The sequence below is a fragment of the Prionailurus bengalensis genome, chromosome B1 (genome assembly GCF_016509475.1).
Source record: "Prionailurus bengalensis isolate Pbe53 chromosome B1, Fcat_Pben_1.1_paternal_pri, whole genome shotgun sequence".
Lineage (NCBI taxonomy): Eukaryota > Metazoa > Chordata > Mammalia > Carnivora > Felidae > Prionailurus > Prionailurus bengalensis.
The window spans coordinates 173,611,375-173,637,245 of NC_057344.1; the positions used below are offsets into that span (position 1 = coordinate 173,611,375).

At 37.9% G+C, this 25,871-nt stretch overlaps 1 protein-coding gene across 2 annotated transcripts in view; it reads right to left on the reverse strand.

Moving 5' to 3' along the window:
* WDR19 (WD repeat domain 19) overlaps positions 1-22,000 on the reverse strand; it is a 113,254-nt gene extending 91,254 nt beyond the window's left edge. For both annotated transcript variants that reach the window (XM_043553289.1, XM_043553287.1), the window contains exons 1-6: positions 21,898-22,000; positions 19,493-19,584; positions 18,909-18,974; positions 16,939-17,064; positions 5,626-5,741; positions 2,035-2,150 (exon numbers count right to left, since the gene is read on the reverse strand). In XM_043553289.1, coding sequence (XP_043409224.1) covers positions 2,035-2,150; positions 5,626-5,741; positions 16,939-17,064; positions 18,909-18,974; positions 19,493-19,584; positions 21,898-21,903 — 522 coding nt within the window. In that variant the 5' untranslated portion in view covers positions 21,904-22,000. The remainder of the gene's footprint in view (positions 1-2,034; positions 2,151-5,625; positions 5,742-16,938; positions 17,065-18,908; positions 18,975-19,492; positions 19,585-21,897) is intronic.
* Positions 22,001-25,871: the final 3,871 nt, after the last annotated feature.

Sequence of the window (25,871 nt, forward strand, 5' to 3'; positions counted from 1 at the left end):
ACCATCCAAACTACCATATTCTTAGAGCCCTTGTAATTTTGTGGTTTTTTTCAATATATGAAATTTATTGTCAAATTGTTTTCCATACAACACCCAGTGCTCATCCCAAAAGGTGCCCTCCTCAATACCCATCACCCATCCTCACCTCCCTCCCACCCCCCATCAACCCTCAGTTTGTTCTCAGTTTTTAACAGTCTCTTATGCTTTGGCTCTCTCCCACTCTAACCTCTTTTTTTTTTTTCATTCCCTTCCCGCATGGGTTTCTGTTAAGTTTCTCAGGATCCACATAAGAGTGAAAACATATGGGATCTGTCTTTCTCTGTATGGCTTATTTCACTTAGCATCACGCTCTCCAGTTCCATCCACGTTGCTACGAAGGGCCATATTTCATTCTTTCTCATTGCCACGTAGTACTCCATTGTATATATAAACCACAATTTCTTTATCCATTCATCAGTTGATGGATATTTAGGCTCTTTCCATAATTTGGCTATTGTTGAGAGTGCTGCTATAAACATTGGGGTACAAGTGCCCCTATGCATCAGCACTCCTGTATCCCTTGGGTAAATTCCTAGCAGTGCTATTGCTGGGTCATAGGGTAGGTCTATTTTTAATGAAGCCCTTGTAATTTTGGATCTCTCTGTTACAAGTTCATCCTATACCTTGATTTATTCAGATCATCTGTCTTTTAAATATTCCTAATTCAGCTTTCCTTGATCTCCTCCATCTCACATATGTAAGACTTGTAAGCTATACCACAAAACTGGCAATCGCATAAGGCTGTGTTTTATCGTAATTAGTTCTGTCTTCTTGAGAGTAGGGTCCTATGGTTCGCAGCTTTTAAGATGATCCACAATGATCCCTACCTCCTGGTTTCTTTGTGTAATCCCCATCCCTACCCCTTGAAGTGTGGGCTGGACCCAGGGACTTACTTCTACATAACAGAATATGGCAAAAATGATTTTGAGATCAGGTTATTTATTAAGAGATTGTGGCTTAAGTTTCAAATGGCTGCTCACAATCTATTACCACCTATGTTATGAGGCACTCTATGGAGAGATCCATGTGGCACGGTAATTAGGTAGGTTTCTAATCAATGGCCAGAGAGGAACTGAGGCTCTGAGCCTAACTACCTGTAAGGAACTGAACTCTTGTCAACAACCATGTGACTGAAAGTGGAAACAGATTTTTTTCCCAGTCAAGCCTTCAGATGAGACTCCAACCTTGACCAATAAAATGCAGCCTTTTAATACCTTAATGCAGCTAGGTGCACCTGCATTGCTCATCCACAAAAACTATAAAACAATAAATGTATATTGTTTTAAACTGCTAGGTTTTGAGAGCAATTTGTTATGTAGCAATAGAGAACATAGGGTCATATTTCATATTTCTTCTAAAGTACATAGCACAGTGCCACATACCTAGTGGGCATTTAAAGAATTTGCTAGTTAATATTGCCCCAGCAATACTAAATCATAAGCGAAGTGGTCCAAAGTATAATTTACCCACTGGTGAGATTATGTAGTAGCTCTTGGTAATACAAATTCCCTTAAGGAGGAGCCACTGAGGATCTAATCAATTGTGAAATTTGAACAGCGGTAAACTTGAATCCTAAAATTAAATTTAAAATTTAATTAGGGTTAGTTTGGAAGCAATTTAACATATCAGTTAAAGTTAAATTAACATATCAGGCAGACCAGAATCCAAGTTTAGTTATTCACATTTATATTATAAACATACATATATAAAGTAAGGGTTATCTCACAAATGGACAGACGGAGGATAACCACAGAGCCGATAACCCATGCTAATACTCGATAATGGAAAATGTACAAAGGAAAATATTTGGATAAAGTAGTCCTATGAAGAAAAGTGTACTAATACATAAAAAGAAAAGCTTTTGTTGTTTAGAACATGAAGTTATTGTATACATATCTCACGTAGAGATTTAAAAATTGTACAGATTAGCTTGGTAGACAAACTTCATTTCAGGGAAATTCTGAATATATTGGACCAAGGATGTTACTGTATTACCTGTCTTATCGTGTCACCTTCCTGATTGCTAACTGTAATCATTTTATCTTCACCACCTAAAGCAAGCAGATTTTCTGCATTCCAACATCCACATGTGATTCTCTTAGTGTGTTTTCCTGAAAAAGAGATGATTTTTGTACAGACACATGGTTTCTCAAAAAAAATTAAAAGATCTGTGATGTCTAATCTGAACATTTAGGTAATATGACATGGATATTAAACAAAGAATGTTAAACCTCATCAAAGCAGTTAGTGTCTAAGCAACCTTATTTAAAAGTTTATTACCAAGTTACAAATCAATATAACAGCATAGAAGAGCAATAATGCTTTTTTTTTTAACCGTTTAGGTGGATATTCTGCTACTTGATAAGTTTGTTTGCTTACCATGTAGCTAACCCTGTAACAATGTCTCTAAGAGAGGCAAATCCCACCGCACTCGAGTTACCTTTACTATACTCAGCTTTACAGGGTGGTAGACCCTTGGTATAAACAGATTCAACATTCACAGTTTTGACTATTCATGAAAAATTAGAGGGCATTAGATTTGTGATAATACTGAGGTGCAAATCTGAATGTGTCCTAGTGAGACTTGTGTTAAGAACTGAGTCACTTAAATAGTAAGGGATATTAGATAGAACCACTATGTATCAGGAAACTTTTTTGCTGAGGAATCTAGCCAGTGCAAAAACTGTATTTGGGGAGGCAGAGAATTACATACTTGACACTGTGAGATTTATTGAAGGTCCTAGCACAAATCCTGGAGTCGCAAGATTAATTCTACAATGAGAAATAGAATGGTTAAGTATACATACTCTGGAGCCAGACTGCCTAGATTTGAAACTTGGCTCCACCACTTACTGTGAGCTACTTAACATTTCTATTCCTTAGTCGCATACCCATAAATTGGGGATAACAGTAGGGCCAATCTCACAGAGCTGAGGATCAAATGAGTTCAAGCACTTAGAAGAGTGCCAGGCATAAAGAAAGTGCCATATAAGTTTAGCTATTTTGGCTGCTTTTGAGAGCAGAGACCACACCATTCTTTCCACCCCTTACAGAACTTAATACAGTACCTATGCAGGAAGTAAGTTCTAAGTAAGTAGTTATTAAGTGAGTACAATCTAAGGCAGGAGTGTGCCAGGTATGTTAGAGGCTCAGCAAGGAGGACAGTGTGGCTGGAGCAGAGGAAGTGAGAAGATGAGATGAAATCAGAGTTTGCAAGCACCAGGTCATGCAGGCCTTGGCTGGCCATTGTGAGGACTCTGGCTTTGACTCTGGGTCAGATGGAGGACCATTGGAAAGGTCTGAGAAGAAGGCTCACTCTGGCCCCTAGTTGAGAATACTCGATAGTGGGGCAAGAGTTGAAGCAGGGAAACAAGTTAAGAGATTGCAGAAATTCAGTGGAAGATGTTTGAGGCTCACACACAGCGGAACAGGACAGGTGGTGAGAAGAGGCTGGATTATGGAGATATCTGAAGATAATCCTGTAAGATTTTCTAGCAAATTAGATATGGAGGGTATGAGAAAGAGGAAGAGTCAAGACTAAGGGTTAGCCTGAAGATCTAAAATGATGAGATGTCACCAATGGTGAGAGGGACAGCTGTGTGTCCAAAGGGTTTTAAAGATATTAAATTTGAAGTATTTATTAGATATCTCATCAGAGATGCTGGGTAAGCAGTTGGATATAGGAGTCTACAAATTGGAAGAGATAAACATGGGAGTCGTCAGGATACAGAGGTCATTGCCAATCAGGAGGCCAGAGCACAAAAGTGAAGGGAGCATTCAGAGAAGACACTGAGATGTAGTAGAGTTTTCTGATTAGAAATTAAGGGACTTGGGTGCTACATTGGAACTGGGCCCAGAGAGATGGGCATTAGGAGGGATAAAGAGTGCACAAAGAGAGGTGGGAAAATCTCAAAGACAAACTCCTTTCTATACCCGAGAAAGGGAGAAGAACATCTCTCCCTCCTCCTTCCTGTATATCTCAAGGCCTCTTTGCTTGCAGTGCTCAGAACTCAGGTTGGCCTTAACATCAAGAACAGTTAACATGTTTTGTGTGCCTACTTAAAGTGTTCTGGGCACTTTACATGTACTGACTTATGTAATTAATACTGACTCACAGATGCTCTAGTATGGTAACTGGGGTCTGAACCATGTTATTGAGAGGCTTGCAACATTTAATTACACTGTAGTAAATGAATTTCATGTATATAAGAACCATGCAATGAGAAAACTGCCCGTGTCTAGTCTAGTTGAGGAAATAAATCAGTGTGAGATGAAACGTGGTAACAGATCTTAGTTACTGTGAAATGTTGACAGATCATGCTACCATGCGGCAGCTACCTGGAGTGGAAAAGCTTGGATTTAGGAAAGTGAGTTATTTAAAAGGAAAAAAGGCAGTCACAAATCATAGCCAACTCTGAAAGAGGCAGCTATTATATATTTAGCTAAAGATACAAAATTAACTTGAATCTCCTTAGGCCCATTTTTCACAGTTAATAAATGACTGAGAACAGACTCATATTCATATTAAATACGAAGATCACATATAAAATCATGAACGTATGACAAATGCCTGACACAAAATAATCATGCTTTGATGAATTATTTTCTTATACATCAGGTGTCAAAATTTCTGGGGCCTGTAAATCAATTGGCAGGATATTCCTACAGATGAACTGGGATACAAAAAAATGCCTAACTGAAGTCAAATAGACAATTTGTATGGTGAAAGTTGTTTTTTATAACTCAAAATAGTTTGTTTAGTTTTTCAAATGGATCAATAACCTTACCTTTAGTCTGGAGTACTAAAAATATTAATATTAAACAGACATATATGTGAAAAAAATGAAATAATTAAATATCCTCAGTTGAAAGGTACTTTCTCAAGTATTCTGTGGGTACTCTTATCTCCAGGGTTTAACTTCTTCCTTAGCAGTAAATTATAATTCTTCTGGCCACGTGGGTATAATTAAGCCTACTAGTTTCACCATTTACCAGCATGATGTTACAATAATTAAGAATAGATCTGTTTCTTCTTGGGTATTCAGAAGGCAGATGCTAAGTGACCAGAGACTGTGGGAATCAAAGAGCCTGAACCAAGAATGTCAAACAAGGAACGACACACTGTAGTCATATACCCTGAGGCAAATGTAATTCCCAGTGCCTACATAGGCTAACTTGGTGTTTGGAGAGAGTAAGAGGTTAGAATTAATATCTAGTGATATTCTCACCAAACAGTCACCAAATGTTTTAGTCCATCTACTGATGTGTTGATATGAACATGAGCTATTCCATGTCCACAGTTCTCAATCTGGGTGAGAAAGGGACAAATGGAAGCCATCCTATTAATGTCCTGGTGTCCACAGGCACAGGTGGACCTTAGAGAGACATTCATTCTATTTAGCCTGGGTAATTCTTAGGAGACAGTATAGATGGATCTTGAAGTTTAGCTAGATATAAGGCTTGACCAGGGGAGCCTCACTACTACACAATTTCCCTTGCAATATCAGCAAAATCTAAGGCAGTAAAATATATTACATTTATGTAAAGCATCTCAAGTATTTAGCAGTGTTTCCAGCTATAACCTACCCAGCACAGGAATCTTTCGAGATGTCTGACGATTATAAATAAGCAAATTTCCTTTAACAGTTCCAACAGCCAGGAAACTTCCAATTTTTGACCAAAGAAGGAAAGACATTTGATCCCTATAACATTAAAATACCAATTACTAAAAAAAATTCACAATCATAACCTCCAAACAGATCCTTTAAAAAGTATTTCATGAATAATTTTAATACCTACTTAGGAGCTGAAGTACGAAATTACAACTTAATGCTTTAGAACAAAAACTAAGTGCTAAAGATATTTTGGAGATGCTAGAAGGTGATCTTACTGTCAGACCTACAAATTCAGTGCAGACCTACGAATATGTAATAAATAAAAACGTAAGCCATGATGGAATCTCAAATTTCGTTAAGATGCCTCATGATGAGATGGTTTAATGAGTCTAATGACAGTTGTAAATGTGGTAAAAATCTTAATGGATGAGAACACCTCATGCTTTCAAAAAAGTAGGTCCAATAACACAGTATATTAAACTGGAAACATCATCGACAATTCATCGCCTTAAATAAAACATATATTTTCCAACTCTGTCACTTTTTAAAGTTTTTATTTAAATTCCAATTAGTTAACCGCAGTAGAATATTAGTTTCAGGTGTGCAATATAGTGATTCAACACTTGAATACATGACTCAGCGCTCATCATGACAACTGCACCCCCTAATCTCCATCACCTCTTTTGCCCATCCCTCCAGAAACCTCCCCTCTGGTAACCATCAGTTTGTTCTCTATAGTTAAGAGTTTGTTTCTTGGTTTGCCTCTCTCTCTCTCTCTTTTCTTGTTTTGCTTGTTTTGTTTCTTAAATTCCACATATGAATGAAATAATATGGTATTTGTCTTTCTCTGACTTATTTCACTTAGCATTATATTCTCTAGCTCCTGATCAATGTCACTGCAAATGGCAAGGTTTCATTCTTTTTTATGGCTAAGTAATATTCTGTTGTGTTTATGTATGCACATAAATACATATATACCACATCTTCTTCATCCATTCATCAATCAACGGAACTAACACTGTTTCCATAATTTGGCTAATGTAGATAATGTTGCTATAAACATCAAGGTGAACATATCCTTTCGATTTAGTGATTTTGTACTCTTTGGGTAAATACCTACAGTAGTATGATTGAAGGATCACAGGGTAGTTCTATTTTTAACTTTTTGAGAAACCTGCATACTATTTTCCACAGTGGCTATACCAGTTTGCCTTCCTGCCAAAGTCCCCATTTCTCCACATCCTCACCAACATCTGTTGTTTTTCAGTTTAGCTATTCTGACAGGTATGAGGTGATATGTCATTGTAGTTTTGATTTGCCTGATAAGTGATGTTGAACATCTTTTCATGTGTCTATCAGCCATCTGTATGTTTTCTGCCCATTTTTTAATTGGATTATTTATGAGGTGTTGGATTTTATAAATGCTTTATATATTTTGGATATTAACCCTTTATTGGATGTCATTTGCAAATATCTTCTTCCATTCTATAAGTTGCCTTTAGTTTTGTTGATTGTTTCCTTCATTGTGCAGAAGCTTTTTATTTTAATGTAGTCCCAAGAGTTTATTTTTTGTTTTGTTTCCCTACCCTCAGGAGACATCAAGAAAGAAGTTGCAGGGTGCTTGGATGGGTCAGTTGGTTAAGTGTCGACTCTTTTTTTTTTTTATAAATATATTTTTTAAGTTTATTTATTATTGAGAGGGTGAGAGCACAGCTGGGGAGGGGCAGAGAGAGAGGGAGTCAGAATCTGAAGCAGGCTCCAGGCTCTGAGCTGTCAGCACAGAGCCCAATGCAGGTCTTGAACCCACAGACCATGAAATCATGACCTGAGTGGAAGTCAGACACTTAACTGACCAAGCCACCCAGGTGCCCCTAGTATCTGACTCTTGATTTAGACTCAGGTTGTGATCTCACGGTTGTGAGATTGAGCCCCACTGTTGGGCTCTGTACTGGGCATGGAGCCTACTTAAGATTCTCTCTCTCCTTTTCCCTCTGCCCCTCCCCCATGCACTCTCACACACACTCTCTCAAATTAAAAAAAAAAAGGTGCAGCAGCAGATGTCAAAGAAGTTACTGCCTGTGCTGTCTTCTAGGATGCTTATGGTTTCAGGTCTCACATTTAGGTCTTTAATCCATTTTGAATTTATTTTTGCATATGGTGTAAGAAAGTTGTCAAGTTTCATTCTTTTGCATGTTGCTATCCAAGTTTTCCCAACACCACTGGTTGAAGACACTGTCTTTTTCCCACTGGGCATTTTTTCCTGCTTTGTTGAAGATTATTAATCATATAATCGTGGGTTCATTTCTGGGCTTTCAATTCTGTTCCATTGATCTATGTGTATTTTTTTGTGCCAGCACCATACTGTCTTGATGATTACAGCTTTGTAATATAGCTTGAAGTCCAGAATTGTGATGCCACCAACTTTGCTGTTCTATTTCAAGGTTGGCTATTCAGGGTCTCTGGTGGTTTCACACGAATTTTAGGATTGTTTGTTCTAGCTCTGTGAAATTGTTGGTGGTATTTTGATACAGATTGCATTAAATGTGTAGATTCCTTTGGGGAGTATGGACATTTTAACAATATTTGTTCTTCCAATCCATGTGCATGGAATATTCCATTTCTTTGTGTCATTTTCAATGTCTTTCAGAAGTGTTCTATAGTTTCCAGAGTACAGGTCTTTCATCTTTTTCCTTAGGTTTATTCCTAGGTATCTAGGATTTTGGTGCAATTGTAAATGGTATTGATTCCTTAATTTCTCTTCTACTGCTTCATTATTGGTGTACAGAAATGTGACAGATTTCTGTACATTGATTCTGGCAACTTTACTGAATTCGTGTATCATTTCTAGCAATTTTTTGGTGGAGTCTTTCAGATTTTTTACACATAGTACCTTGTCATCTACAAATAATGGAACGTTTACTCTTTCCTTATTGATTTAAATGCCTTTTATTTCTTTCTATTGCTGATTTTTGTGACTAGGATTTCCAGTACTATGTTGAATAAAAGTGGTGAGAGTAGGGCCACCTGGGTGGCTCAGTTGGTTAAGTGTCCACTTCAGCTCAGGTCATGATCTCATAGTTTGTGGGTTTGAGCCCCACATCAGGCTCTGTGCTGACAGCTCAGAGCCTGGAGCCTGCTTTGGATTCTGTGTCTCCCTCCCTCTCTGCCCCTTTCCTACTCAAGCTCTGTCTCTGTCTCTCAAACATAAACACTGAAAAAATTAAAAAAAAAAAAAGTTTGAGCTGGACATCCTTGTCTTGCTCCTGACTTTAGGGGTAAGGCTCTCAGTTTTTCCCCATGGAAGAGGATGTTAGCTGTGGGTTTTTCATATATGGCCTTTATTATGAGGTATGTTTCCTCGAAGCCTACTTTGTTGAGCATTTTTATCATGAATGGATGTTGTTCTTTCTCAAATGCTTTTTCTGCATCTATTGAAACAACCATATGGTTCGTATCCCTTCTCTTATTGATGTGATGTATCATATTGATTAATTTGCAAATACTACCCTTGCAACCCAGGAATAGTTCCCACTTGATCATGGTGAATACTTTTTTTAATGTTTTGTTGAATTCAGTTAGCTAGTATTTTATTGAGAATTTTTGCATCCATGTTCATCAGGGATATTGGCCTATAGTTCTCTTTTTTAGTGCAATCCTTATCTGGTTTTGGTATCAAAAGAATACTGGCCTCATAGAATGAACTTAGAAGTTTTCCTTCCTTTTCTATTTTTCTGAAATAGTTGGAGAAGACTAGGCCATAGTCCTCTTTAAATACTTTCTAGAATTTGCCTGTGAAGCCATCTGGTCCTGGACTTTTGTTGGTTGGGAATCTTTAAATTGCTGGTTCAATTTCTTCGCTGGTTACCAGTTTGTTCAAGTTTTCTATTTCTTCCTGTTTCAGTTTTGGTAATTTATATGTTTCTAACAATTTAACCATTTCTTCTAGCTTGTCCAATTTGATGGCATATAGTTTTTCATAATATTCTCTTATAATTGTTTGTATTTCTGTGGTGTTAGTTGTTATTTCCCCTCTCTGATTTGTGATTTTACTTATTTGGGCCCTTTCTCTTTTCTTTTTGGTAACTTTGGCTGAAGGTTTATAAATTTTATTTATTTTTCTCACAGAATCAGCTCTTGCTTTCATTGCTCTGTTCCACTGTTTTTTGGGGTTTTTTTAGTTTCTACATCATTTATTTCTGCTCTAATCTTTATTATTTCTTTCCTTATGCTGGCTTTAGGCTTCATTTATTGTTCTTTTTTCTAGCTTCCGCTAGGTGTAAGGTTAGGTTATTTAAGGTTTTTCTTGCTTCTTGAGGTACACCTGGATTATTATAAACTTTCCCCTTAGGACCACTTTTGCCGCATCCCAAAGGTTTTACACCATTTTGTTTCCAATTTGATTTGTTTCCATGTGCTTTTTTATTTCTTTTATTTCCTGGTTGACCAATTCATTGTTTAGTAGCATGTTATTTAATCTCCATGTATTCGTTGTCTTTCCAAATTTTTTCTTGTGCTGACTTCTAGTTTCACAGCATTGTGATCAGAAAAGGTACGTGGTAAGACTTCAGTCTTCTTGTATATGTTGAGGCCCATTTTGTGACCTAATATATTATGTATTCTGGAGAATGTGCCATGTGCACTTGAAAGAATATGTATTCTGCTATTTCAGGACGGAATATTCTGAATATATCTGTTAAGTCCATCTGGTCATTCTAAGCCATTGTTTCCTTTTTGATTTTTTGTTTATATCATCTGTCCATTGGGGTGCCTGGATGGCTAGGTTGGCTGAGTGTCTCACTTTGGCTCAGGTCATGATCTTAGGGCTAATGGGTTTGGGCCCTACATCAGGCTTTGCACTGGCAGCACAGAGCCCACTCAGATTCCCTGTCTTCCTCCCTCTGCCCCTCCCTCACATTAAAATTTTTTTTGATGATCCATTGATGTAAGTGGGGTGTTAAAGTCCCCTACTATTATTGTATTATTATCGATTAGTTCCTCTATATTTGCTATTAATTGTTACATATATTTGAGTGCTCCCATGCTGGGTGCACAAATATTTATAATTGTTAAATCTTATTGGATTGTCCCCTTTATTATTATATAGGGTCCTTCTTTGTCTCTTGTTACAGTCTTTGTTTTAAAGTCTAGTTTGCCTAAGGGTGCCTGGGTGTCTTAGTCAGTTAAGTGTCTGACTTCAGCTCAGGTCATGATCTCGTGGTTCAGGAATTCAAGCCCTGCATTGGGCTCTGTGCTGACAGCTCAGACCCTGGAGTCTGCTTCGGATTCTGTTTCTCCCTCTCTCTGTCCACCCCCAGCTCCACTCACACTGTAGCTCTATTTCTCAAAAATAAACATTAAAAAAAATTATAAATAAAGTCTAGTTTGTCTGGTAAAAGTATTGCTACTCTTTCTTTTGACACCCATTTGCATGATAAGTGCTTCTCCATCCCCTCACTTGCAATCTGCAGATGTGTTGAGGTCTAAAATGAGTCTCTTATATGCAGCATATAGACGGGTCTTGCTTTTTTATCCATTCTGACATCCTATGTCTTTTTTTTCTTAATATTTATTTTGAGAGAGTGCACACATGCAAGCAGGGGAGGGGCAGAGAGGGAGAGAAGAATCCCAAGTACACTCCACGCTGTTAACATAGAGGCTGATGTGGGGCTAGATCCCACAAACTGTGAGATTATGACTTGAGCTGAAATCAAGAGTTGGATGCTTACCTGATTTAGCCACCCAGGCACCCCATAACATCCTATGTCTTTTGATTGGAGCATTTAGTCCATTTACATTCACAGTAATTTATGATCCTTGTGTTATTTATTGCCATTTTATTACTTGTTTTGTAATTGTTTCTGGAGATTTTCTCTGATTCTTTCTGGTCTTTCCCTCTTTCATGTTTTGCTGATTTTCTTTAGTGATATATTTGGATTTCTTTATTCTTTGCATGTTTATTAGTGGTATTTGATATACTGTTACCATTAGGTTTGTATAAAACCTCTTTTGCAAATAGCAGTCTATATTAAGTTGATGGTTGATTAAATTTTAACCCATTCTTTTCTCCTCTCCTCCCCAAGTTTTAGGTATATGTTATTATATCTTATATCCTTTTTTTGTGAGTTCCTTGACTGATTTTTTTACAGAAATGTTCATTTTTACTGTTTTTGTGTTTCCTGTCTTTATACTGCCACTTTTGGTTTCTCCTTTCCATTCAAAGAGTCCTTTTAATATTTCTCACTGGGCTGGCTTAGTTGTCACGAACTCCTTTAGTTTTGTTTGGGAAATTCTCTATCTCTCCTTCTATTTTAAATGATAGACTTGCTGGACAGAGTATTCTTGGCTGCAGATTTTTCCTGTTCAGCACTTAGCACTTTTTTTAAAAAAATTTTTAAATGTTTATTTATTTTTGAAAGAGAGAGACAGAGTGCAAGTGGGGGGAGGGCAGAGAGAGTGGAAAACACAGAATCTGAAGCAGGCTCCAGGCTCTCAGCTGTCAGCACAGAGCCTGATGCAGGGCTTGAACTCCTGAACTGCAAGATCATGACCTGGGCTGAAGTTGGATGCTTACCCGACAGAGCCACCCAGGTGCTCCTCCTGTTCGGCACTTTGAAGATATCATGCGCTCGCTTCTAGCTTGCCAAATTTCTGTGAAAAATCTTCTGCTAGCCTTATGGGTTTTTCCTTGCAAGTTAAGGACTTTTGTCTTGCTGCCTTTAATATCTTTTCTTTATCATTATATTTTGCAATTTAATTACAGTATGTCTTGGATTAGGCCTGCTTTGGTTGGTTTTGATGGGAGTTCTCTGTGCCTCTGGATCTAGATGCCTGTTTCCTTCCCGAGATTAGGTAAGTTTTCAGCCATTATTTCTTCAAATACATTTTTTGCCCCTTTTTGTCTCTTTTCTTCTTCTGGGACTTCTATAATGGGAATGTTATTATATCTGACGGAGTCACTGAGCTCCCCAAGTCTATTATCATGTTGTATAACTCTTCTTTCTTTTGTTTAGCTTCATTACTTTCCATTACTTTGTCTTCTAGGTCACTAATTTGTCCCTCTCAGTCTTCCAGCCTGTTGTCCACTGCATCCAGTGTGTTTCTAATCTCATTTATCGCACTCTTCATCTGATTCTTTTTTTTTTTAACTCTTTTGTCTCTGTGGGATGGGTCTCACTGATGTCTTCTTTTCTCAAGCCCAGTGAGTATCCTTATGATTGTTGCTTTAAATTCTCCATCAAGCATGTTATTTATATCTATCTCACTTAGATCTCTGGCCATGACCTTATCTTGTTCTTTTGTTTGGGATAAATTCCTTGTCTTCTCATTTTTTTCTAAGTCTCTGTCTTCTTTTGTGTGCTATTAAAGCCAGTTAAGTCTCCTGCTCCTGAAACTAATGGTCTTATAAAGAAGATATCACATACCATTTAGGGCCTCATGCTTCAGGGAGTGCTTCCAGTGTGTGTGCAGGTACTGTGCTGTTGTGTTTTGGCTGCCCTATCCTTCAGTGAGTCATCTGCAGGGCTCTGCTTGGCTTCTATGCACAATGTTTGGTCCCTGATCTGATGTGGCAAGTTTTAGTCTGCTTGTGAAATGAGACCTGTCACTACTTCCACCAGAACTGAGGCCCTGCAGCACTCTCTGCTTAGGAGACATGGTGTGGGCAGAGGTTTGTGATGGTCTTCTGGGGGAGTGCCCTGCCACACTGGGACTGAGGTGTGACTGAGACAAGCAGTTCCACTGGAGCACAGGGGGTGCTTAATATAAGTTAGGCAGCCAGTATCCATGCTGCACTGCTTCCACAGGTGACTGTGTTTATGCTGTGGAGAGAGAAATGGCACTGACCAGCTCCTTTGTTCCTGGAGATGTATCTCTGTGAATGCTGTCTCTCGGGGACATGCTCTCACAAGAGCAAATGATCTCCCAATTTTGTGGCCCAGTCTCTCTTCAGATTGCTGTTGACATGCTGTATGCCCCAGGTTGTTTACCTGCCTTCTCTCAAGGAGCAGGGCAGTACCCTCTAGGCTCTATCCTAGTGAAGGCTGCTGACCTTCAAAACTCCAGGCTTTAAGCCCCATTGGTTGCAAGAACTCATGAAATTCAGCCCTTCTCATTTTCCAAGCCAATGGCTTTGGGGAAATGTTGCCTTGTGCATTCCCCTATATGCTCCTCTCTCAGTTGCCCTTCTCCATGACCACGCTCCTTCCCCTTCACAGCAGCCAGGATCCATTTCTCCACTAAACCATGTCTTTCATGTCTTCACACTTCCTATCTTTTTCAGTGTGGCCTCTTCTGTCCCTTTAGTTGTAGAGTCTGTTCTGTCAGTCTTCAGGTCGATTTCTGGGGTATTTAGGATGTTTTGATAGTTATCTAGTTCTATTCATGGAACAAGGTGAGCCTAGGGTTCTCCTATTCCACTGTTATTCTCTGTCTCTCCCAACTCTGTCACTATCAAGGGTAGCTCACTTACAAAGAGGTAGAAAGCACATTTGCCTACCACCAGTTCTTATGTACATTCTAGGATCTACTGGTTGAACTTTTATATAATTCTTTACTACGTGGAATCGGGGCTCCTTGGAAAGTAGTAGACTCCTTTCCATATATTGAGGAAAGAAATCACAATGAGTATAGAAAAGTGGTTCTGAAAGTGCAATCACAGGACCAGCAGCAGCATCTGGGAACTTCAGAAATGCCACTTCTCTGATCCTACCCCAGACCTACTGAGTGAGAAATTCTGGTGCCCAACTATCTGTGTTTTAATAAGCACTCTGATGCACCTAAAGTTTGAGAACCACTGATAGGCCATTCACTGCAGAAAATAACACTGGTTTCAAGAACATTTGATACCTAGGAGACAAAAGTTCACCTAAAGTATATAAAAAGTTAGTTGTAACAATAGAAGGATGTAGTAAATGTGTAGTTAAAAAAAATTACTTCTGGGGGCACCTGGGTGGCTCAGTCGACTGTGCATCCAACTCTTGATTTTGGTTCAGGTCATGATCTCAGGGTATGTGAATTTGAGCCCTGAATCAGACTCTGCACTGACAGTGAGTAGCCTGCTTGGGATTCTCTCTCTCCCTCTCTCTATTCCTACCCTGCTCATGCTGTCTCTCTCTCTAAAAAAATAAATAAACTTAAAATTGTTTTCTTAATTACTTCTAATAAGAAGTACTAATATACCAGGCTGCTGGGTTTCATGTATTAAGCATATATTTTTAAAATATCAATATGCATGTTTCTCTTAATGTTTAAGCAGGCATGACAGCTGTGAGAATGTCTCTCAGATCTCCAGCTATGGAAAGTGTAACTGACCAGTGTCCCCAGATGCTTGGCACTGGAATCCATCACCTCAATCTGCTGGGGCCCACGCTCTCCCACAGGCTACTTTCAGAGAGTAACTGAGTGGACACGGATACTGTTGAGGCCCATTCCCAGGAGACACAGGATTTCTCTGATGGGTTACTTTGGCTTAAAGTCTCCCCAGAGGCTTAGCTGAACTTTCTTAGAACTGAGCTGCAGTCTAAGACATTTCTACCTAACCTTTCTTCCTTCCCTCTCCACTTCACAAGGGTCAGATATGCACTGTGGTCTGGTGGCTCTTCTAACCTGCCCCCTCAAGGTTCCCCCACAGTTATTTCTTATAATAAATCTCATACACTCAATCCTCTTTGGGAGTCTGCTTTTTATAAAACATGAACAGAGAGAATTGTGAGCAAGCTAAATAGTACCTTTAGACATTAAATATTAACTAATATTTAATTGGTTCCACCTTAATGATAATTACAATAACATCTACCATTCACTCAGTTCTTGGTTTCATGCCCAGGCATGACACACAATTAAACCTCACAACTCTGAGATGATATGAGGAAATGGATCTGTGGGAAGATAGACAGCAGAGGAACATACACCAGTCTGAAACACTGGAAATTATGCTTTTTTCTTCAGGAGAGAATGTGGTCTCACTGATGCTGAATTTGGTTCAAGAACCAGTACTTGATGTTTATAAATATTCTCTTGAATGGAAGAACAGAAAGTACTTCAAATCTTCTGAAAAGTGATGCATACCCCAAGTGTAAAAGGACAGAGCAAGAAATGTTAAGACTTTATAATGGGCAGACAATATCAACTGTGAATGCACACCTCATGAGTCAATTTTGAGGGAAAGGAAAACTATGCTAAGGTTACCTTTGGTCTTGTTCTGCATGGCCACCTTTCTTCCTCTGGGTTATTATTATCCTTGGTAAATTGGAAATTTATAGTCTTATCTTATAGTGTGTGTGTGTGGCCTACCTGCATGCCACATGACACCATGAGGCAGATATTATTACTATACCCGTTCCATATAAAAGAAGAACTTGGGATTTAGAGAGAGGTTAAGCAACTTGTTCAAGGTTGAGCTACCAAGTTTCAGTTGTAAATAAAATTTGCTTTTCCATATGTCAAAATGGTTTCTATTTTAGCACAGACCTGTAATTCATTGTTTTCCAAATGTATTTTCCATTTGGGAACTGTCCCACCTTTCATCCCACTCTTCACCTGGTGGGATTTTCAATCCCATGGCACTGTGTACCCTACTCAGGGACCTTTTGAGTAACTGAGTGGACAGGGTGATGTGATGGGATATGCTCTTCTCTTTGGCATAACTTGCTGTGAATGATATGATATAAGTCAATAGCTGGCAGTAGCCATGGGAACAGTCTGATTTAGAATAAGTCAATACAGAGAAAGGGAGAGCTAAGAGCTAGAGTCTTGATTGCATCACTAGAACTCCTAGATCCAGCCATGCCTGCACCCAATCCTATCTCCAGATTTTTCAGATATTTTGTCTCATCTTTGTACATTTTAGTCTGTTCCATAGAAAGCAACTTCTTAAGAAGCTATTTATATTTTACAATTATAACAGTTTTACTCTAATTGGGCAAAATCAATAGAATTATATGTAACAATAAAAAATAAATGAACTTTCTTTCATAATAACTCACAAATGCATTTTTATGATAGCAGTAAGTATTGTTAGTATCAAACCTACAAATAATCATATTTCTTTTTTTTTTTATTTTGAGAGAGAGCGCGCACGCATGCATGCACATGAGCTGGGGAAGAGCAGAGAGAGGGAGATAGAATCTCAAGCAGGCTCTGGGCCATCAGCACAAAGCCTGACATAGGGCTCAAACCCATGAACCATGAGATCATGATCTGAGCTGAAACCAAGAGTTGGACACCCAGGTGCTTCCAAATAATCATATTTCTAAGTGAAGATTTAAAATAAAAAAGTTGTTCTTACCTCATACCACTGTCTAACTGGCTCGTTTTATTTGTGTTGGCATCCCATAGATAAATGCAACTAGATTTCTCTGCAATCACTGCTAGGATATCTCCATCTTTATCCCAATCCATAGCAACACAGTTACTTTTAAAAAAGAAAGCAAAATATCACTATACATTTTCTTACAGCAAGGGAAAGAAATTTAAAAATCTATTTGTGATTTTTATTTATAGCAAGACCAATGTACTTTGAATAGGTCATAAACTTTCTAAAGTGAGAAATACAATTCACTATTCACTGCTTAGATTACACTAAGTTAAAATTTTTGTTGTTGTTGAGAGGATGGGAAGAATTTAAATTCTATTTTAAATATAATTTATATATACTACATTAAATATAATTACACATAGTAAGTTAGCAGATTTTTCTTAGATCCTATAAAGAACCTGGCCTTTTGGTAAGACAAACTCATCAAGTACCTCTACAAAGAAATCACATCTGGAATCAAGAGGTAATTTGTATAACCAAATGTCAAAAGGTCACTTCAGATTTACAGAGAAAGAGAAGGTACTGATAAAAAATGAAGTTATATCTACACAAATTGGGTATAAAACAGATCAAGGTTGGGTAGATGTGGGATTGCAAATAATGGAAAAACTGGATTTTGAAGTGGTAAGAAATGTTATTTTCATTTTATATTATAACAGAGTAAGAGTGATTTGATTAAAATGACAAAAGTTATAAATAGGAAATGCTTTTTTAAAAATGTTACAATTGAAAATTATTCCAAAGTGTTTATCATAATTCAAAAACTTCCTTGAGAATTAACTTTTTCTTCTCTGATTTTCATTTTGAGACTCTGCTCTTGGATATCGGCTAAGCCATACTCAGTTTTATAGTTAAGACAATTATTTCAATCACTTTATTCTTCAAAATTAATTTTCTCTAATATTTTCAGAGACTAGGGGAGTTTGGAAGAGGGAAGCTTTCAAATTTTTGATAAAATCATCTAACAAAGGCAATACATAAAGCTATTTTATTTATCTGCAGATCCTCTGTCAGTCGAATTTAACTATGATAAATACAGCAAAATAATTCAGAGGTAAAAAAAATATATATATAGCTAACATATAACCAATAGAGGTCACAGAGATCATGCAAAAACCCCATACAATTTACTCAAAGAAGGTCCTTACTAAGTGCCTTTTTGTTTTTAGACATAATTACAACTATTTTGACTTCTGTTTTCCATAATATAGAAAACAAAAGCAACAGTTAAGAGGCGATGGGAAACACCAAAATGGTGGCATCAGGTGAGTGGGGCAGAGAAGGAGGTGGGAAAGGCTGTCAGAGACCAACGGAAGTAAAACAACCTTTGCAAAGATGGTGGCAGTAACCACAGAAAACAGACGTGAATTTAAAAAGCATGGCAGCATAAGACCATTTAGATGAGGAACTCTACACACCTTAATAACCATTGAGACTATCAATAAAATAATACAGGTAATTTACAAAGAATCATCAAAAATGCTTAAGTTATATTTTGTGTAATCTAGAATGATTTCCTGAAAACAGAATGTCTTTGTCATTTAAAAAGTATGTGGAAAGTAACTATTTTCCAACAATTTGTGAAATGCTATAGGGATGTGGATTTATCTTCTCTGCCTATACACACACACACACACACACACACACACACAGGCTTATTTATAATTAAATAAGTATTCTTCCATATAGACTCATTTATAATTATACTTTAAGGCTTCCCTCTGAATGTATGGAGGTTATAAATATCAACTCTATCTGTTTACATGTTTTACTAACAACTTATGTATAAAAAAATCTCTTTGCAATAAAAAAAGCAAAAGAGGAGATACAGATTATATATATGTGGTAAAATTCTATTTGATTATAGTTTTAAGGCAATACTGTTTTTATCTTTTAGGAAACAAAGCTTGAAAAAGTTTTTGACCCACCTCTGTACTTACCCAGGTAAGTTAATTTCACTTCTTTTCTGACCATGGCGATCAAAGATTTTCACAATATGATCAGCTCTAAAAGCAATTAGAACACAAAAATATAATCTGTTTCTTTTTATTTATATACATTAAAAAAATTAAGCTGCCATTCAAGTGATTTCAGTGATCTCTCATGACAGTTTCATAATTTGTACCTACAAAGTTATTATCAGGGAAAAGACTTTATGAACTGTGATTTTTTTTTTTAGGTTTATTTATTTATTTTTGAGAGAGAGAGAGCAGGGGAAGGACAGAGAGAGAGGAGAGACAGACAATCCCAAGCAGGCTCCACATCATCAGTGCAGAGCCCAAAGTCGGGCTCAAACTCACAAACTGGGAGATCATGACCTGAGCCAAAACCCAAAAGTCTGATGCTTAACCAATTGAGCCATCCAGGCGCCCCTGAACTGTGATGTTAATGAAGATGAATGTATTACTTTTCCCACTGTACAACCACCATACAAGAACTTCTACTAAACAAATGGTGTGGTAATACAGGCATACAAGCATCTGAAGTCAGGATGATTTACTTAAAGCATTCATTGATTTCTTACCCTGTTACTGCAAGGTAGTTTCCTGATGTTTTTTGCCAGGTGAATTGTATTGGTGTGCCAAGCCAAGTCCTTTCTATTAGTGAGAAAACACGCTAAAAAGGCAAACGCAATTTTTATATTTTCAAAACATACAATTAAGGGTTGGTCAAATACACCAAAACACGATCATGAAAACAGTAGAATTCAGGATGGTAAAGGCTTATTGTTAGAACTCATCCAGAAAAAGTCAATAATATAACAAACAAAATGACTAATCAGATCAACCAACCAATCAAAAAATTTCCACAATTTGGCTGTTAAAGTATGGACCTTAGTACACACAGGAAAGCAATTATAAAATTTGGTTTTAAATGTTTTGAATATTAATTTCATGAAAATTATAATTTTAATGTTTTATATGTTAAAGAGTAAAATAACTTAAACTTGAATTTAGCTAATAATCAGTGGCATGGAGTTTTTAAACTTAACAAAACTACCATTTAAAAAATCTCAAGCGTGATAAAAATACAAATGTCTATCCTTCATTCAAAATTATTTTCTTCCTTTACCCATTATTTATACTTACTTCATCATTAAGTGCTTAATTTTGCTATTGGGTGGACAGTGTATCAGCTGAGAAGCCTTTCTTTTAGTCAAGAACTGGGGTATCCAATATGGAAGCCACAAATCACAGGTGGACTTGAAATTTTATTAAGGGCTTGAAATGTAGGTAGTATGAATTTGGATGTGTTGTAAATATAGAATACATACACATTTCAAGGACTATGAAAAATGTGAACTATCTCATTGATATTTTATATTGATTACATATTGAAACAATATTTTGGATATACTAGATAAAATAAAATATATTATTTAAATTAATCTTACCTGTTTCTTTTAAAACATTTTAATGTGGCTACTAAAAATTTTAAATTACACTGGCTCACATTAAATTTATATCAAACAATATTGATCTAAAACTATTAAGAACATAAGCTTGAATGAAAAAAATTAGATTTTAATATTAGGTTAAATTATAAATAATTAGGTTAAATCATAGACCATATCTAGGCATATGAAGTTTAAATACTACAGCTGGCTTGGCAAGGCTAGTGGCTACACAAAACTCATCCAATGCTTAAAATTAAACACCAATCAATTTGGTGTGTTAAGTGGATGAAATCCACCTCTATTGAAAACAGGTGCACCTCTATAATCAAAGGTGCATTCACATTTTATGGAGCAGGAAAACACCTTGAAGGAAAAAAAAAAGCATAAAGGCATCTTTTGCAATTTTGTGACAACATGACCTAGAACCCCTTTATTCAAGCGATGCATCCTTAAATTTCATCAGCTTCATGGTCGCGCTCTTCTAGCTGTGGCCTTAGAGATTATTTTTCTTCAGTGGAGCTATATATACATGCTCCATATACAGTACACAGGAAAAGTGCTAGCTTCAAAACCAGAAAACCAGATTTTGGTTTTGCTTTTTACTTACTAGCTGCAGGGCTTAATTAAAACAAGTAGCTCAAATTGCCTCAAGCACAAAATTCTCATCTGTAAACCAGGAATAATAGCTTCTCCCTTCTGATACTTCATAAATTGTGAAGTGCTTTAGAAATGTTATGATTACCGGTCAATTCCAATTTCCACGCTAATAGCCACGAGGAATCATTACGACTTAATTACTTTTCAAACTGAGCTATCCATTTCTTGTCAGATCAGGGCTGTACTATCGCTGTAGTAAAGTGGATAGGTGAATCGGCAGTAGCCACTGACGTGGAATGGGGTTCACTAGAAGCCCAAACCTAGGAACGGTGCGTGCAGAGGATGATGCTCTCCAGGGAGACCTGCGTGTGCAAGTGCAGTTTTTTCCGTGAATAATGTACATTAGCCACTGAGTGATTTCTACATTAGATCAGTCACTGGCGATACAATTTGACATTATTCTTTCGGAAGCTTTTCACTCTTTTAAAGGCGCTGAGTACGGCTTGCTAGAGGCTCAGCTGCAGGAAAAGCAGCAGCTGGTGACACCCAATCCAGTCAATTTCACCGCAACCCTCCAAACGCAGACCGCTCTTTCCGCGGTGTGAAGTTCCTAGTCTCTTCTGATCCAATCTGCTCATTTCGGGCCATGCCCGCCTTCCCTCTGCCCTCACTACTTCAACTCAGTTCGCGGTGCCAGAAATGAGGCCTCCCTCTCCGCCTTCTCCTCCTCTCCAGTTTTCTTTCCTTTCCCTCCTTCCTTCAACTTTGCTGCAGCTTTCCTCCCCCCGGGCCACCGGCTCTCTTGCCCCCTCCTCTAATGCATTCAGGACGGGGGAGAGGGCACCGACTCCTAACCTCAAAATGACGCTCAGCAGACTAAGAGCCAGTGGTCGCGTTTTCCCGCCCCCACCCCCGGGGGTTTGTAAGTTATTTACCTTCATCTCAAGGCTCGAGCGGCCGCGCGATCTGGCAAACGCGCAGGCGCAGCGGGCCTCCTCCAAGAGGGCTAACGCGTTCCCGTCACCCAGGAGACCGCAGGAACAGTAACCAATCAGCGAGCACTAGCTGAAGGGAGGTGCCTCGTGGGGGTCCTCCTCAGGGGAGGGCGGGAGGCGCGGACTGGAATCACGTGACACTGGCGGACGTAGGCCGACTCGCGTCAGGTGTTGCGGATACTTGATTTCCTGGTTGAGCTCTGATTGGATGAATCCCGGGGACTTGCTCGAGGGAGGCGGGTTCTGTGAGCCCTGAAAGGCGCCTGCGTAAATTTCGTCTGCTGGTTAGTAAGATGCACATGGTGGCGGTTTCGGGGCGCCGAGAATCAAGAAAACGAACACTGGATGTTGGATGAAAGGAAAATGGGAATTTGCTCTTGGGGCAAATACTCTTACACAGTCAGCGCAAAGAGGACTTGGATGGGCTCGTGTGTCATCTTTTTTTCCTTTCCAGGCTTCTGGGGTAGAAGAAATAGGATGTGAGAAGTGGGTTTTTTTCAAGGCGTTAATAGGACAACTAAATTGGGCAAGAAAATGAGCACTAATTGCTTCTTTAGACTTTGGACCTGGCAGCTTTTCCCCAAATAGTATGCCCTACCATAGATCTGTGCGTTATTATTTAGCATATGAAAGTACTTCTTTTGCCAACATGTCTGAAAGTGCTGAACAACCCACACTTTTCTTTTCGTTATTAGGTAAGAATCTTATTGACCTGCAGGAAATGAAATGATTTCAAAGAACTAATGATGGGTGTTACATTCTCAAGTAGGGTACTGTTCCCTGGCGTGGGGGTGTTGTTTAATTTACGCTTCCCTTTAGTTTCAGGTGCGAGACCTATTCGTTCAAATGAAGATGTCAATAGGTGACTGAAAAACAAAAAGGTTAGCAGAAGCAGAAGTTCAGAAATTGGCCATGCAACATCTAAAAGAGTGAATGGGACTTTTTAGGTTTGAGAAATGTAGGGAAGACAACATTTTACCTCTACCCTCTTAGGGTTTTTTCAGCTAGACCTGAGAAGTAAGCTGACCTAAAACAGATTAACAGAAATTAATTTATTAAGATAGATTAACACTACGAATTTATGTGTTAGCTGACATGGGAGCCATCCTAAGGGAAAGACCCAAAAAAATGATGACACCTACATACATACTTTTAAATTAGGTTGAACAAAGCGTGGCAACTGTGAGAAAGCAATTAAACAATGTGGTGAGGCTAAAGAAAAGTAATTTTAATAAGGCCTATTTGTATAGACTCTCAATTTCAGCTTCTTGATAAGGATGCTATTTTGCTTCTTGTATAGGGAGGGTATCTTTCACATGGGAGTTTTTAATGCCCTGTTTTCAGAAGAAGATTAGAATACTCTTGCATCTGCTGTTTTTTTAGGTACCTTCTGGCTCAAAAGAATCCTTATGTCAAAGTGGCTTATTTTCGAATAGCATATTTTGCCACCCTTTAGGAGAAGTCTACATAAGGAGAAATACCATTAGGCCAGAAAAATTAAACTCAGGAGAGTGTAGAGTCCTGCAAACCAGAGGAAAGCATTTCAAGAGATTCAAAGTAGGTATTATTTATTAGACTATTGGGTTTGTCTCAAAAGAGGAAGTTAATGTAAAGTGATAGAGTAAGGATATGAAGAATTGAACGAAATCAACTTACTTAGAGGTAGGTAATTAGGCTTACTGTTTTTTTTTTTTATGGGAATTTGTTTTTTAGTTGCAAGTTCCATGTCTTGTCATAGGTCTCATCAGATTTTCTACTTGTTTTTGAGCCAGTTTTGATAATTTGTGTCTTTCTAGGAATTTTTCCTTTTCACCTAGGTTATCCAGTTTGTTGGCATACTGTTCACAGTAGTCCTTTATATTATTTCTGGAAGGTCAATAGTGACATCTCCTTTTTTATTCCTGGTTTTAGCAATTTGAGTGTTTTCTCATTTTTCCTAGCTAAATATGTCAATTTTGTTGACCTTTCCAAAAAATAAATTTTGGTTTTGTTGATAAGTTTGTGTCCCTCAGAAAGATATGTTGAAGTCCCAACTCCTGGTACTTGTGAATATGGACTCATTTGGAAATAGGGTATTTGCAGATATAATTAAGATGCCATTAGCATGGCTCTAATTTAATATGACTTATGTACTTACCAGAAGAGGGAGGACACACAGGGAGAATGCCATGTGACAACAGAGGCTGAGATTGAATGATGCAGCTGCACCCAAAGAATGCCAAGGAAGTTGGACTTCTGGCTTCCAGAACTGTGAGACAATAATTTCTGTTGTTTTAAGCCACACAGTTTGAGGTATTTTTTTACAGCAGCCCTAGGAAATTAATACAGATATTGGTACCAGAAAGTGGTGTGCTACTGTAACAAATATTTAAAATGCAGAAATGGCTTATGAACAGAGGCTGGTAGAATTTTGAGGTACTTTATTAAACCTAAATTGCTTTGAAGTCATTATTGGCTGAAATGTGGACATTAAAGGTACTTCTGATGAAAGCTCAGACAGGAGAACCAAATAGGAAGTTTCTGGGGTTTTTAGAGAATACATAGATTGTCATAACAGAATGTTGCTGAAAATAGGAATGTCAAGATGCTTCTGGTGAGGTCTCAGATGGAAGTAAGGAACATGTTATTGGATGCTAGAGGAAAGTTGATCCTTGTTATAGAGTGGTAGATAATTTGGCTGAATTTTATTGTGTTGGGTGGAAAGCAGAACTTGTAAGTGATAAACTTACATATTTAAGGAGATTTACAACTAAGGTGTTTGAAGGCACAGCCTAGTTTTTCCTTGCTGCTTATAGTAAAACATGAGAGGATGGAGATAAGTTGAGAGTGAACTGCCAAACACAAAAGAATCAGCACTTGGCTATTTGGAAAATTCTCAGCCTATCCAGATAGCATTTTCTGGAAACAAGGCCAAAAGTATGGACAGACAATGAATTGCTAAAGAGTTTAGGCATGTGACTTATGGATCCAACCATGCCAGCAAAAACAAAGATTAGTGAACTTCAAGATATGGCAACATAAACATCCCCTTGTGCCCTCCTGCACCCCCACCTCCCCCAAAAACCCAAAGGCAACCACTGAGAGATGTATAGAGTATCATGGAATTGTGAAAAAACTTCAAGAGCCTAATTTATGTGTAATTGGAGTCCCAGAAGGAGCTGGGGTGTAAGAATAGAATATTTGAAAAAGTAAAAGTTGAAAAAAATCCCCAAATTTGATGAAAATGATAACCACCAATCCAAAAACTCAATGAACACTAAGCATAAGAAACATGAAAAAAAAAAAAAAAACTAAAAAATTATTTAAAACCTGTGATGAAAGAAATTCTTAAAAGAAGCCAGATTAAGGGTGCACCTGGGTGGCTCAGTTGGTTAAGCATCTGACTTCAGCTCAGGTCATGATCTCACGGTTCTTGAGTTTGAGCCCTGCGTAGGGCTCTGTGCTGACAGCTCAGAGCCTGGAGCCTGTTTCAGATTCTGTGTCTCCCTCTGTCTGCCCCTCCCCCACTCATGCTTTGTCTCAAAAATAAACATTAAAAAACTTTTTTTTAATAAAAAAAAAAGCCAGATTAAGAAGATATATGCACATAGAAGCAAAGATAAGAAAATGAGCAGACTTCTTGTTGGACATCCTGCAAGTCAGAAGACAGTGGAGCAACATACTAAAGGACTGAAAGAAAAAAGCTGTCCATACAGAATTCTATACTCAGAAAATAGATCTTTCAAAAATGAAAGTGACCAGCAAATTAAATCCAGCAATATATTAAAAAAAGAATGTACATCACAACCAAGTGAAATTTATCCAAGAAATGGAAGCATAAGTCAATATCTGAAAATAAATTTCTATAACATGCAATCTTAACATAATAAAGGACAAAAATGATCACATTAATAGAAAAATACTTGACAAAATCC